The 16,173-nt window shown below is 40.1% G+C and overlaps 1 protein-coding gene across 8 annotated transcripts in view; it reads right to left on the bottom strand.

Moving 5' to 3' along the window:
• Positions 1-16,173, bottom strand: part of si:cabz01090165.1 (uncharacterized protein LOC100333421 homolog) — a 378,602-nt gene that overhangs the window by 44,559 nt on the left and 317,870 nt on the right. For 7 of the 8 annotated variants that reach the window (XM_040039679.1, XM_040039676.1, XM_040039680.1 and 4 more), the window contains 4 exons: positions 12,636-12,903; positions 9,974-10,174; positions 7,261-7,427; positions 3,092-3,332 (listed from right to left, as the gene is read on the bottom strand). In XM_040039679.1, the coding sequence (XP_039895613.1) occupies positions 3,092-3,332; positions 7,261-7,427; positions 9,974-10,174; positions 12,636-12,890 (864 nt within the window). In that variant the 5' untranslated portion in view covers positions 12,891-12,903. The remainder of the gene's footprint in view (positions 1-3,091; positions 3,333-7,260; positions 7,428-9,973; positions 10,175-12,635; positions 12,904-16,173) is intronic. The other variant, XM_040039677.1, reaches the window with a different exon arrangement.

Here is a 16,173-nt window from a genome sequence, read left to right as displayed (position 1 = left end):
CTAAATTCAACTAGTACCAACTCCCCCTCGTTGTCCGAGAATATTTAAGCATCAGTCAAGAAACAGAGCAGATGGAAAGAGCAGCCGAGCTGATGCCAAAGCAGGAATTCCCTTGCTGACCGACTGCTGATGTCTGACCTTTGTTGGAAACTGTGGAGGGTTTTTTGTTCTTGCAATGGCAAAGAGGCTATTAACTCTCTGAGTATTAATATGCCCACTCACTTTGGTGACACAGTGGTCTCTGGACAAACCTCTTCACGAGGCTAATCCTCTTAGAGTTATCATACAGCACCTGAATCAAAGGTCTCTACATCATCCTCTTTAAAATGATAGCAGTTAATCCTATCTTCACCTCAAAGTGCACCTCCACTATTATCCAGGTAAAAAAAAGTGCTTGGTATCAGCCACTTTAAGGGAACAACTTAAACTTTTATTATTTTTTTTAATCTGGTGTGCTTAGTTTTAACACCAGCAGCAACAGCAGATCTGCTTTTTATTGGTTTTTTTCTGCCTTTTATAATATGATATTAATGCATTAATATACAAACATGAAAGAGAAAAAAATTGTAGTATTATGGCCTTTCAGGTTGTAGATATTAAAGTCAGGTGTTAGTGTAGAAATACTCTTGTCTTCTGTCTTCTTCTTAGCTCAAAATGTATACGTGAAGTGAGTAGAAAGACTACAAACTGTCATGGATGCCTGTGTTCTCATACACCAATGACATCACAGCAGTTCTTTTGCCGGGTACATGCCCAAAAATTACACTACACTAAAATCTCGAGTTTGAGTTTCAACAGCTGCTGTTTGTGGCTCTGTAAAGTCAACTTTTAATGCAATCTGCAGTGTTTTCAGCCAGAGATGTGCATGGCACATTGTGTTATGCACTTTCTACAAACCACCCTAACCTTAATCCTAACCCACTTTTTACTTCCACATTTCTTTTCGTTCCTCTGCTGAAGTTTAGACTGTAAGATATGTCACATCAACAACAACAAATCTGCCAAACTGACAAGACGACGGTAAAATTTGATGCTCAAAATGAACCAATCTACCTCGAACGAGGATACAAACAATCTCAAGCTTTTGGTAAAAGTATGTTTTTGTATTTGAAATCATATTTATATATGAGACCGTTCTTACTCCCAACGCGTAACATACTGACGATTTGTCACGCCCCGAGGTGTCCCATAAAAACGCCAAAGGTAACCTTCTGCATCCTATGATACGCGCCAGTGTGGATGGAATCCAATAGAATGACTCTCCGGCAGTAACACATGTTCCAGCCGTGTTTTTAACCCTAATCTTAATCCTAACCACAACCATAACCTTATCCCTAACATTAATCATTAAATAGTGTTTTCCAAAGCGATTCACAATGAGAAAGTAAAATAAATGTACATGTGTAGATTCATTCCAAATGGTTCTCATGTTTCTGAAGACGACATTGGCTGTGTTGTGTGTTACGTTTTGGGATGAGGACCTGTTGTATATATATCTATATATATAAAGTATGCTTGATTTTAGAAGGATGATTCAGCTCAGCATTTCTCTTTTATGATTTACTGTGAAAAGTAGTAGAAGTATATAAATGTGCAATAATAAATACGTCGGTGATGATAATGGCACAGTTCATATGCTTGCTTAAATAGTGATTATTTTTACAGTTTTACTTTCAGGAGAAACTGAGCGTGCTGCAGTGAGCTATTGCAGTTTTCTAACATATCACAGTGTTAAATATAACAAGGCTAACAAGAGAAAGCTGACTTTGTTGGGAAAATGATCGGGACTGCAAACATACTAAATGACAGACATGTGTTCATTGTAAAAGTAGAAAGATTTCTGATGTTATGTAGGCACTGTTAGAGTTAACATCTTTTATTTTTCTGCCTGTTTATATTTTATTTAAAAAAAAAAAGCTTTTGTTCTATTGCATTGGTTTGCCTTTGTAACAAGTCTCCAGGGACTCTCCAGGGATGAAAAATAGCTTTGTCGCCACAGTCGCTGTAATGTTTATCTAATGTGTGGTGTCTCTGTTAAATAAACCAATAATAATACATGTATATGGATAAAAAACAAATATTGGGATCCATCTGTTTTAGTTTTGTCTCTCGTGGCCTCATTTTACTCTGTGCTTGATCACTGTGGCTCAATAAACCGTATCCTGGGTTTTTGCTAGAACATAAGCCTCAACTTTTCCTCTATCATATAATATAATGAAACTCAGTCTTTCTAATGCATTTTTGCAGACCTAACTCCATGACTCCACACTTTCAGCAGAAGGTTCACTCCGCTGTGACACCAACCGTCTGGCCTGCTGATATGTCCTTGAGAAAGAATGTGATTATGTCTCCACTGAGGGCTTCAGTTAAAGCAGCAGAAAATCAAATTTTGCTCTGTGGTTTAATGGTTCAAGGCACCAAAAACACTGAATTACACAATTAATATTTAAAAGTATATATTTTTGGTTTGAATTAAGGGTAATGGTGGCTTGGAGCTCATTAAGTATGCCCTCCATGAGTATACACTTCAGACTGTTATTAAAAAAATGCATTATTATAATTTAGACTCTAGAATCTATTACCAACAGTAGTGAGTTTGTTCTTACACAGTAGAAACCTCCTCAGCTCAGAGCATAAAAGTAATGCCAACACTGCAGTTCCTCTCACTGCCATGAAATGTTTAGAGCCTAATATAACAATGGTTTTGGTCTCTATAATTAACTTAACTGTTTATAACAGCTCTATGAGTAGATTTGGATTAAAAAAAAAAAAACTATTATTGTGCTATGGCCACTTCATAAGACCTGTGGCTATAATAAGCTGCATGGTGACAGCCAAAAAGCTGGAGTCTGCAACAAAAAGATTGACATTAAGGTAAAAATGTATCAACACTCGTAGAGGTTTAGCAAATTGCAAATGTTACATTTCTGACCTATGTTTTAATTACTTTGGCTTAAGACTCTGTTAAAAAAACGTAAATAAAATAGAGTGCTTTATGTTGCTTTTGCTTTAGTTAACAAACAACATCATAGTGTGTTAATTTGCAAGGTTTCAAAATGAGGTTTTAAAATACACAATAGCTTCAGCAAACCTCTCTTATGGTCCAGAAGTATTTGCCAGCCAGGTCTTTAGGTGAAGCGCAGGTCTCCAGATCGTCCTCTCTGGTCAGCCTGCGAAGCCAAACCAGCTCACAGTTACAGTGCAGAGGGTTCCCGCCAAAACTCAGCACCAGCGCTGTAAGAGGAGAGCCCTTCATCTTGGCGTACACCGGGATCCGCAGGAACAGTGGGTCTGGAGGTATTTTCTTCAGCTTGTTAGAGGTCATGTCAAGCCTGGTGACACAACACAGAGAGTTCATATTTTTCCATCACAGTTATTTTTCTGGCAGTTTTAATGAAAGCTTTGAACATTCTGGAGATTAAAAGAAGATCCATGCCATGATCCTGATCAGCGGACCTCTTCAGAAACAAAATAATAATTATTATAAATGTGGTGAAAATCTATGTGGATGAAGTGGGAGGAGAGGAGATGGGTAGTTCATCGATCAGGTGGGTGGACATGTCCAAAGGTGAGATAGAGGGATGGAAGGAAGAGGAGAGAGAAAGGTCAACGATAAGGGAGAAAGTGTGGGGAGGGGAGCTGAACACGGCTGCACTCAGTCAGCCAGCAGTTCTGCTCTTCTGTCTCGTTGGATTGTAGTTAAAAGAATCACACATTTCTGCAGAAGGTTATTAATCTCAACAGTGTTTCCACACATTTTATTTTAGAAATAAAAGAAAAGTCTGTAAAGTTGAGAAAAATGTGTCTTTTTCCCCTCTCTGGCTGCCACTGAGGAGAAATTCAGTCTTTAAAAAACGGGCCGATTCAATCACTTACAGTTAAATAAAAAAATAAAAGCCACAATCATTTCAAAAAGCAAGTAAGTCTTCAAACACACACAGAGAATAACCCTTGTATGTAGACGACTGCCTCCGTACCCAGTGTCATGTGATGAGGTGAGCCAGTATCTGTCACACACCAGTGGGCTCCTTTACCCCCTTGGATGAGACTGTCCTCGCCTGTGCTGGAGGAAAATGGGCCTATGTGGCTGTCGTGGGAGACAGGAATACTGGTGCCCCATTCCTGTGACTCCTGCGACATGCAGAGCGATGTGGTTCCTTGTTTTTTATTCACTTCTGAATCACATTTAGTCTGACCATTCACCCAGAACCACTTTGCTTTGGAAAAGCTTAACAGGAGCAACTTGCCCCAATAACATAGTTCTCAGAATCACTTTAGGATATAATTCCCTCCATCCTGTTAAGATGTTGATCCCTGAAGGGATCAGAGGCTGCAGCTCTCAGACAGTAAATGGTGGAGTAGTCTGGGTGGTGAAAAGTGGCTGCCCCAAGTGGAGAAGTTCAAGTATCGCAGGGTTTGTTCATGAGTGGTCATGAATGAAGGGAGAGTGGAGCAGGACACTGACAAATGTGAGGTGCGATAGAGATAGTTTGCATTTTCTCTCTTTGCCTGCATTCTGGAGGTTTCTTCCTGTTAAAAGGGAGTTTTTCCTCCCCACCGTTGCCAAATGCTTACTCATAGAGAATCAGTGTATGCTTAAATGTGCTTTATGGTCTAATTTGTATGAAAAGTACTATAAAAATGCGAGTCCACACCCGTACCAGCACTAGAAAATAAATGGTAAGAAAAATGGTGCACAATTTTTGTCCGATCCAACACACAGACTCACGAGTGACATCAAAGTCTTCTCACACGTTCCAAACAGCATGTAGAAAATCTCAAATGAAAGCTTGTGACCGCATCACAAAGCGACATCAGAAGGAAGAGACCTAACAACATACAGATATTCCATGGTGGCTTTTCCATCAACCATTCGTCGTCTCCGAGGATTGAATAGTAATTTTCCTCAGCAAAACATTGGGCCCGGTAATAACGCAGGAGAGTCAAGCTTTCACTGCTGTCAGCAACAAATACAGGAAAGTGTATTTCCCTCTAGAAGGTCCCCGCAGAAATATTCACCAACAACGATGACTTAACAAGAAGTTAATGGCTGTGACAGCAGCGCACAATCTGCACTTGACAAATTTCAATTATGTTATTTCATGTGCAGCAAGCTTGTGGTGTATTATTTGTGAGTGTGTGTGTGTAAAATATATGTGGAGGCAAATGTTCTCCTGTGCACCAACAAACACTGAGTAAAAAATGTGTCTGCAGGGCAAAAATATCTAATTGAACCTTTAAAAAATGCTTGAATATTTATCCATAGTTGCCTTTAAAACATCAATCAGGGACTTGAATGAAAATTGATTTCAGCTAATGAGCTTTAAATGCTATTTTTTGCCAGTTGGGGGGAAATTACGTCACACATAAACTAGCTTCAGCATAAAAACAGCATTTTGATTGGGGAGCTGTCACTGGTGATTCATTGGCTTTTAGACAGGTCTGCTGTTGTGAATCACATGCTTGACTATGATGCAAGAGCATTTAGACGTTTCATTAATTTTTTTTAAAGAATTGTATCCTTCTTCCTAAAAAACATGAATTTCAGCCTTGTTTTAAAGACTATTTATCTTCTGTTTGTTTTTTCCCTTTTACACATAAATGAGTGATCACTGTTAATGAGCTTTAAATGGCATTTTGTGCCTCTTGACTGAATTTACTCCCCATATAATAAGAGCATTAATGCAATGTTGGCATTTATCAGTCAATTATAAGATTTTCTGCAGTTTGGATTGGGACTGGAGAGCACAGAGCACTGCAAACATTTAAACAGTGTGTAACCAGCTCTAAGAACAAAGACATGGAGAAGAAGTCTGCCTGCAGAGAAGCAGTCCAGGTCACTATTTCAAATCCCCGTTGAATGAGGGCTGCAACAATTACGATCGTCCAATATTGACGTGCCTGCAGGCAAAATGCTGAACCTGCAGCTGCTCAGGTGAAGGTGTAATACAGTCCTGGTCATAGGGGGCATTTCTCAGGTTCAGAGCATAGAGCTGTTGAACAGCTTTCCTCCAAAGCGAGCTGATACTCAAAGGCTTAATTTCCATTAAAATGAGCTTCAAAACTGAAGGATTTGCTGTGTGATTTTAGTTCCACCATATCGTAAAAGAAACTCAGAAGAATTAAGACATATATATAAATATGTAAAGCTCTTTGAGTTGTGTGTGTGTGTGCATGTATTAATAAAACATAATTTTACAAGGTTTATTTTAATTTTAAAGCCTCAGTGCAAATAAAAACTCCTGCACATAATGTGTATTCTGGCAGGACAGAAAGAACTCTTTTAATAAGCCTTTTATTCTTTATCCATTCAGATATTTCTGTCACTGGAATGATGGCAGCTTTAAATAATCTTCCTAGAAACGAATTTTTTAATACTATGAATTTTTTCCACAGTTGTTATAATTCTGCCTTTCTATCTCAAGCATATTTAACCAGAAATGTTCATGTCCTAAGAGCATATTGGGTTCTTCAGCTGCTGCATGTTTCACTGTCTTTGCCAGCTGGTTTCTGACGGTGTCATCGGGGCAGACATAGGGCAAGCAAGCTGGCTTGGGAAAGCCTTGGAATACCCCAGAAGAGCTAAAGAGAGACTGCGGGATGAGGGCTGTCTGAGCACCTATATATAGACTGTTCTGTCACGAGGATGGATGGATGGATGGATGGACTGGTGAGGCTTTTAAGGTTTAGAGTCCCAAGATTATTTTTCATTTGGATCATCTTCTACACTCTCCAAACTTGACAACCAACCTGAAGCTCCTCCCCTTTCCTCCCCTTTCTGCTGGTCATTAAGTAAGTACACGCATTAGGTGGACCATGTGTGTAATAGACACGCTGGTCCATGTGTCCATTTCACGCTTTGCCTCTCCAAAATTCGAAATGCACACACATGAAGACGTTGCATTAAGTTGCAGAAACAGAAGAGGAAGATCTTTTATTTCAAGCCAACATGTAAATAATCACTGGAAGATGTTTAAACAGCCATTATTAACTCATTTACATGGATAGACATATTAATCCAAGGACCCTGAAATGTGCTCACTTGCTCACTAGAGACTTCATGGCTTTAAATATATTATCTCCCCCTGCTGCGAACGCAACTTCTGCATGTCCATTACACGTTTCGTTGTGATACTGATTTGTGTAAGTGCAGGTGAATGGTATTTGGCAGTTTAAATTAAATAAAGCTGGAGCTTTCATTTTCCCACTTCCAGTCAAACCCAGGCAGGCTGCAGCACTGCAGTGTTATGTGATCCTGACCTGGCCAGTTTGTGCAGGTTGGAGAAGATTCCCTCTGGGACGCTCTCTATGAGGTTGTGGTCCAGGCTGAGGGTGTTGACACTGACGAGCAAAGCAATGGTGTCCCAGGGGATTTCCACCAGGTTGTTGTAGCTCAGATCCAAATCCTCCAGAGTCTCCAGGAAGTCCTGTGAGGGCGACAGAGGCAGGATGCTATCAGTGACTTTAAAGGCTCAAAGTGGTATAATTTAAAAAAACAAGCATGACTTTGCTTTATCTTCAAGTGCTGAAGTATAGCATTAAAGGGTAAAGAGACAGATAATAAATAAGAAGGATAAAAAATGGAAAAGAGATGAAAATGAAACTTGCAAATAAAAAAGGGAAGAAAAGAAGGAAGGCCCAACGGAAAAAAATACACAAGTTTCCATTTCCAACAAAAGTGGGGGAAATAAGTACAAAGAAAATCTTTGGTATGATAAGAAAAGATACAAATTTAGAAATAGAAAGAATGAAACGTCCAGATGAACAGAATCATCTTTCTGGGAATTGAATCCAAACAAAGAAAAAATGGAATCAGTTACTGCGGTCAGTGGTGTGCACTCCAAACCAGGCTCTTCTCTCTAATTGCCTCTAAACAATTCTCATAATGTGGACATAGATGAAATGTCACGAGTCAGCACACATTACAACGAGCAGAAACACAAAGACGGAGAAGAAGATGGAGCTGGATTGAAGGAGCGCAATAAAAGCCTGGCGATCAGCTAAAGTGTTGTTGCTGCTGTAATTGCTCTCATAATTCACACAATCAGGACAGTGTTTGAATGTCACAATGCCTTGATTCTCATTACAATAATCTATGCTTTATTGCTTTTTCAACAAAGGGAATCTCATTTCTCACTGACAAAACTTTAAGAGGCGTGAAGAGAAGTTCAAAGACAGCAGAACACGAGTCCCAACCGTTCCACGACTGTCCTCTCAAGAAAATGACTGATTTTGTTCAAACTGCTGAAAATAACTGTTTATGTGCAGTTTAATGGTGGGGAATCGGAGCTTGAAATAACTGGTTTTCACAGTGGGGACTGGAGTTTCCTACCATCACGCCCCAAAGCCAGTAGACGACGATCTCAGCCACGTGCAGCATGCTAACGAATAGCTTACAAATGAAGATGATATTTGTCTTGTGTTCCCATTTCACTGATTTTTGTTTGCTCACTTCAGTGTTAGGCTCACAGTATTACCAGTATTTGTACACAAACTGAACACATTGTTATAAAGTTTGGCTATCTGCCATTGTGACATTCTATACTTGTTCATATGACAGAAAATAAGCGAGAGTAGATCACGGTTAGTGTATTGTGTTAATACATTATATTTATCTATGTTGGAGCCTCTTCCTTAGAGAATGTATATTAGACTTAAAGAAGAAGACGTTCTTCATGTATATTACCTGGCAGTGACTGACTGTGATTGGACAGCTGCAAACAAAATATACACTGAAGTCTCGTCAAGTGCAGTGTGTTGATATTTTTATGCATATGGACAAAAAAATTATGTTTTTTGTGTGCTGTCTGCAGGATGTTTGAAAACACTTGTATTTAAACTACATTTAGTGGAAATTGACTCTGAGTGCTGGATCTCAAGGGACTTTTAGTAAAATCAACTTTTAGCTATTATTATGATTTAGTTGGAGAAACAGCACTTGTTCTTAGATAATAAAGTCTTGAAAGTGAGAGCGACACGAAGGAGGAAGGAGGAAGGAGGAGAGGGTCAACGCCATGTGTAAAATGAGACACTTTCTGATACAGCGAGTGAGAGCGGAGCAGTGAGGTTCGGACTAAAGTTCAGACAGTTCAATCCATTAGTGAGGTCAGAGTTCACGCCACTCTAGTTTATCTTCATGAAATGTCCGCAGAGGTCTGTGAGCCAGTCCTGAGGGGACACTTTTAGTCCTTTAATGAGCAGAGAAAGGACAGCATCATCAAGACGGGGGACATGGTTTATTCTAGGACCGGGTTATTAAAAAGGTGTCCAGCTGGGCGGCAGAGTGAGGCGGGCAGGCAGGGCTGGCTGCTTCTGCTGGACTTTCGAGTTAGAGCCAAAAATGTTGTCTCGCTCTCACACAACACTTGACCCTCAGCACTGAAACTTTTCATTAATGACTTTGCAATAACTTTTCCACTCACGATCTTGGATCTTGTGTGAACGCTTGGTTGACAACGAATGTTAAAAGCACCGATTAAAATTAGTTGGATTTAAAACACTTTGTTAGTGTAATTTGGGCTTACCCAGAGGAGCTGGTGGCAGCAGAAAGAGCAATTTAAACACTTCTAAGAGTTTTGCATCCTTTATGTGAGTGATTTTAGTTCATTTTCAGAGCAAGTTCTTAATTACACTGTGAAATGGTTTTGCGTATTGAGAAGCAGAGCTTAATTTGTAGGACCACTAGGATTATTTTTTAAATTGAAATCATAATTTTAAAGCTACTTAATGTCCGAGGTTAAATGGACATTTTTGTCCCTGTAGTTTTATTTATGCGTCTAGATTTTGGCCCAATTTCTGATACGAAATTAAATTAAAAAGTTCTTCTTCACGTGTCTTTGAGGACACGATCAAGATGGGGATTTCCGTTCTCCAGAGTTTCTTTACTGGTTTAATAAGAGTTAAAATATTTTTACATATTTAAAAAATATACATTTTCTCTGCATGAGCTGGATGTTCAGCTATGCTTTAGTACCTGAAAGGCTCCCTCTGATATACTGTGCAGCTGGTTGTTGGCCAGGATGAGGTGCCTCAGGTTGACCAGGCCCTGGAAGTGAGAGTCATCCAGCACGGTGAGGCGGTTGGCATCCAGGTGGAGGGCGTGGAGGTCCTGGAGATCGGCAAAGGTGTACGGCCTGATCTGGCTGATGGTGTTTCGACTTAGTGTCAGGTGGATCTGGACATGCAGGAAAACACAAGATCCACATTAAATGACCCATTTTCATGTAAAACACCAACACGTTGTTTGTTGCCAACTCAAAAATGGTGCAAAATGAATAAAAGCAATCTAATAAGGTTCACTTTGGCATATTTCTGTGTAGGGAGGTAAGTGATAGCTTATGAGTCACCACTTAAGATATAATGTTTAGTTTGAGCAGGTTGAACTCGCGGGTCTGTGGAGATTAAACTTGTATTTAACCTTCCACATTTTTTCATGAATGATACTAGTAATTAACGTGAGAGTACAATGGGTCAATGAATGAGTCTGGTATCCATTTATACTTAAAGCTATCATTAAAAAGCTCGCTGCTGAGGTCAGGAATTGCAGTCTGCTTAATACCTCCACTGTACACAAAATATGAGTGCAAAGATGCAAAAATATATTCTATTAACACCCAAGAAAGGGTCAATCAGCCCCCACACATTTCGAATCTGCTGTGGAAATGAGCCTCGATCACAGGGGACATCTGTGGCGCTCCGTCACGCTCATCACCAAACGATTAGAGCCTCATTTCCCACGTTTCCTTGTGTGTGAGCAAACATCTTCCATGCTGTTGTGCTCACACTAGAGAGAAAAGTTATTTTTCACACACTAAGGAAGTCTCCAGCTGTGACGAGTGTGTCTATTTGGTGCGTAAATATGGTGATGTTGGTGGTTTTCTTCTTGAGCTGCGTGCAGTGAAGCCTCGTTGCCCCCATTACTGTGATTACGGTGGGATTAATTAGTGAAATCCATTAAGATATCAGAAATGTCACCTCAGTCAACATGTTATGCTGTAAGGGGCAGATGTTCCTAATGTTTTCTGAGCTCTCTGTGGAATAAACATGACATGTTGCCTCATTTCTTACTTTCACATTCAGAGTTTGCTTTACTCTGACTGATGAATGCTTGCAAACCCTCCTCAGATGCTATCACACCATTAATCTGTGAAGCACGGTTTATTTTGAACTCCAGTGAGGCAATTTACTCTTTCTGTACTGGTTACTCTTTTCTGTCAGGTAAATGTACTTCAAATAGAGGTGTCCTGAATTTCTGCATTTCTGCCATAGGATGCTGCACGATGAGTCTAGTTTTTGACCGACAGTTTTACAAAGATGCAAATATCATAAATACAAATATTAGTATACATATGATCTAACTGTGTGACAAAACCCTGTTCTAGATAGTGTTAGAAAACGTGTATTTAAGTATCACTCTGGTCTGTCGCTCTTTGTTTGTTGGGTCTGGATGGTTCTGGCAAAGACTTGCAGGCTTTTTGGGTCAGCATCTTTATGTAAAACATCATTCACCCTGTTTCATTTCTGCTACTGCAACATTACAGAGACACAAGGACGATGATTAAATTAAAGTATTTACTTCATTTTGCAGTAATGATGTATTTCAGTGTAAATGTGTTCATTTCACGTCTTAACATGGGAGTTTATGGACCGACTCACTTTTGGAGCCTGCCTCAAGAGGCCATTAGAGGAACTACAGTTTTTGGCATTACTGCACTGGCTTCACTTTTCAGCCCTGGAACAGGTTGCCACTTGTTCTCTACTCATGCATTACTTTGTCTCTTATGCTCTCAGTTTCACCACATATACTCAGAGATGAGCACACGAAATGAAGGTGAATTGACATAATGGGCCATGACAACAAATAATTACAGGCCAATGCAGGTCAATCATCAACTCCTCAAAAGGAGGATGGCTGCAGTATCAGGTGGGACTAGTTACTCTGTTACTCCGTTTCAGAAGTTCATTAGCAAAAAGGGAAACTCCTGTAACGAGCTATTTCACGGCATCAAACGCTCTCTGTAAAACCCTGGAACCTGTTCAATGTGGAAAATGTTCCATGATTAACACTTTATTGTAATGTCAGACTGAGACTTGACAGCAGAATCGGGTGAGAGAAACCTTCCTCCAGTTGATCAAAGCTGTTCAAAATGTTGCGTTTAACTTAAGAATGACTGCTGCTGTACATCTGCAGCAATCCAGTCAAGCAGGCTGGGAGATGCTGAAGTACAGGATTACTTTTCCCAATAAATTCGAGCATAACATTAATAACCTATAACATCTTGCATGAATCTGAACTGTTGCTGCAATATAACTGAAGTAATAATGGGCACTGATTCATCTCTGATGGCTTAACAAGTCTTTTGGCTCAGTGTGCAAAAAAATGTAATTCATGTAAACAAAAGGCTGTTTAATAAGCTAATAAGTACAGAGCACGGTTGAGTAAATATAATCAATATGTGGGGCATCAGTAACATAAATGTTTAGAATAACTTGGTTGCTGTGATCTTTTTCATGCAAAGCTAAAACAACATTAAAAAAGAGTTTCCTGGCAGGAGCGGCCCAGGTGGAGCCTGCTTAGCAGAAGGAAGCTACAGTACAAACACGAATGGGAAGGTGTTAAAAAAGCGAGCTCTGACCAGGCTGGTCATGTTGGCGAAGTCACGGTGCCTCAGCGTCGTAATGAAGTTGTCCATCAGCCTGAGCTCAGCCGTCTGGCGGTCAATGTTGGGCGGAACGAAGAGGAGGCCTGTCTTGGCGCAAAGCACCGTGTAGGACGGCAGCAGATTCTGGCACGTGCACCGCTTCGGACACAGCATGGACGAGGAGCAGGAGGGGAGGGAGGACAGGAGGATGAAGAGGAGAGGGCAGACCAGCAAGGAGATGATATCCATGGCTGCTCTCCTGCTGCAACAGAGAAATTAGGAACACATCAGTTCATGCAGCAGCACACACTCAAGTATCAAACTGGACTTTAAAAACACCCAGCAGGGGCCAGAAATGACTTCCAGAGCTCACACGGAGCATCAAATTAAGAAAAAAAAAACTGCACTTGATCCAAATCGGCGCTCCTTGGTTTGATTTAAAGGGTTGGTTATTCAGCAAAGACAGTCAAACACTGCAGGATGACTCTATAAATGATTATTCATCACTGCAGAAAACACGCTGCTTTTCTTCTTTTCTGCTTTTTTTTGGCCGTGCACAGCAACAAAGCAATATTTCTTTTATGCATCTTTTTCCACAAAAAGTTTCAAGAAAAGAAAAGTTTTATATTAAAGGGGAGAGGAGACAAGAGATAGATGGTTAAGGAGATGGGAACAGGAGGGGAATCAGAGACGCTGAGGTAAATGAAAGAATTTAAGAGCATGTTATTGCAGCACTTTCCCTTTTTTTCGCTGAGTAAGTTGTCCTGGGAAAGTGAAAGCAAACAGCATGCATACGACCAATTAACCTCAGCGCACTCTTATGATTGCAATCTAAGGAGAACATTAAAGAACACAAATTACACAGTGTGCAGTTGTCTGCCTCACTTCATAAATTTCAGAGATGTTTTTGTGCATAAAAATGAGACCAAACCAAGTTTCCCAGCCATGGCAATAAAGGAATACATTTACATTCATATTGATTTCGCTGTATGTTTGTAAGTTCAACTCGGCGGAGCCCTGAATAAATTCATATGAAGAGAAAAGGGAAACACACAAAAGCGGGAATGACACACGCAAAGGAAAATCATGAGAACGCACACACTCATTCATGCATGCGTGCAGACTCCCGCATGTGCGCACACTCTGAAAAGTTCTTCTGAGTTAGATGCCGAGCGACTGGAGGAAGGTCGATTGCAAATAACAGCGGGAAGAGACGCGCTCTTTTATTTACGGTGCAGAAATATTCAAACTGTGCCTCAGCCTGCAGCACAGAATACAGAAGAGGAAGCGTCTGTGTCCTCATAACATGGTAGAGTGCAGGATACGGAGTTAAATGTGAGCAACTAATGAGAGAGATGTAATGGAATGAGATAAATTCAATGGAAATGATGAGGAGAATTCAAAACCCAACTGAGACTACACCCAAATGTCAATGTGTAATTCAGGAGTGTGCACACGATGGGAATTCAAGCGTTCAAACAATAATGAGCGCCGACTGGCGCTCACAAATTTGTCACGTGAATGAGAATCTCAAAGACGTTTGGCTTGGCTCAGGGTAAACGAAAAAGTTTCATATGTCGTATCTGTGACTCATCCAACAGAAGGGTTTCATTCACTGACCAGGAAGTCCTGCTGATATCAAAATGTCTTTAAAAGGAGAGACCTGGCCGAAGCAGCAGCAAACACAGCGTGACAGTATAAGCACGTGCCTCCTCGAACCACATACATTCAGATCTTTATGGAAATATATTCCACGTCCAAGATGTACATTAACAATACGTGCATATGAACAGCATGCATGAAAAATGAAGCTCAAAGAGGAGCATGGCTTGGAAGTTTGTTTCAGTTTTAACTATCACAGAGTTTCCTGCAAGTTGTCAGTGACGACTACCAAATTATAATAAATGTAAAGATGTGAGAGAGAGCATATGATGCATGATACACTGAATCAAATGTGTTTAAGTGTTATCAGAACAGAAATGCGCTTCCCTTTTTTGTCTGTGTGCTTTTTTAATTTGCAGTTTTAAAATGGTTTTGATCTTTGATGGAGGACAGTCCAACTCTACAGGCTTGAACTTGACAAAAAAAGAATTGAATTCAAATGGTCACCCATACATATGCAACCTGTTCTCATTCCTAGGGCATGAGAACTTGACTCGCTGGCTGAGGGAATATTGGACACTGAGAAGGAATGGTCCACTTGTTTGGTTCAGCAAAATATGCTTATTTTTGTTAAAACACACATTAACAACATTAACATTTAGACTGGATTCTGAACTCTCGGCGCAGATGCCAAGTAGCACCTTGTGGTTGGTTGTTGGCGTTTTAGAGAACAGCAGTAATTGATGCCTGGGAGAGAGGATGAGCTGTGAAAAAGCATTTGCCCTCTTTTCCTGATTTTTGGATAAAACATGTAAGCGTGACAAACATTGTCAGGACCAGTGAGTCCACCTCTGAATGGGTCAAAAATACAAATTGAATGGTTTTGGTGTGGCTTAGTCAAAGTTTGGACTTAAATCCGATTGATTTTTTTTTAACTTTAGGCTTTAAACTGGCCGTTCATGACTGAAAACCCTCCAATGTGGATGAATTAAAACAAGTCTGCAACTAAGAGTCAATCAAAATTCCTCCACTGCGACGTGAAAAGGCTCATCGCCGATTATCAGAAAAACTTGACCGCACATTTTCCACACAGTGGCAGACAGGTCTGAGGAGCTCTTTGTAATAAACGAATCATTCAAGTAAATTATATTTATTCGGGTCATCTTTGTCTAACTTTAGAATTATTTGGGTGATCTAAAATATGTAAATATTAGGGGTGCAACGATATTCGTATCGATATTGAACCGTTCGATACAGTGCTTTCGGTTCGGTACGCATATGTATCGAACAATACAATTTAAAAAAAAAATAATAATAATTTTTTTTTTTTTTTTTTTTTTTTTTTTTTGTGTCCCGTTTGGATCTATAGCCATCAGAATTGTTGTCTTGAGGCCAAGAAAGATGCCAAGAGGATTTATTTTAAGTGGATCATCATATTGGTCCATTTGATTGACCTTTATTATAATTATGAATTTATTTTATTTTCAGTTGCAAACGGGACAGACATGACTGTGGGATAGGACAGGGGGAAAGAATGAAAGAAAGAGGGGGAGAGAAAGAAAGAAAACCAAAGGGGAGAAAAAAAAAGAATACAAAATTTGTAATTTATTTTATCAACTTTCCTTCTGACGATGCTGTCTGTGTTGAGCGCTCAGTGAATCTGCATTTGACTACTCCGCCTAGGCTCGAGAGTGCAGCCTAGGCGGAGTAGTCGAACGCAGATTCACTGAGCACTCAACACAGCCATGGTCAGAAGGAAGAGCGCAGGGCAAGCTAGCGAGACAGAAGTGGACCTCCCCACCCTCATTCAGATCTGGCGTTTGGAATTATTTTGGTTTTCATGTGACGTATGACCTTGAAGGTAAGCGAGTCATGGACTAAAGTAAAACAGTATGTTGGATGTGCCATGCAATGCTCAATTACATGGGTG

This window comes from Simochromis diagramma, unplaced genomic scaffold (assembly GCF_900408965.1).
Source record: "Simochromis diagramma unplaced genomic scaffold, fSimDia1.1 OVJJ01000031.1, whole genome shotgun sequence".
Taxonomy (NCBI): domain Eukaryota; kingdom Metazoa; phylum Chordata; class Actinopteri; order Cichliformes; family Cichlidae; genus Simochromis; species Simochromis diagramma.
The sequence above is the reverse complement of the archived record's forward strand: the minus strand, read 5'-3'. Positions and strand labels throughout refer to the sequence as shown.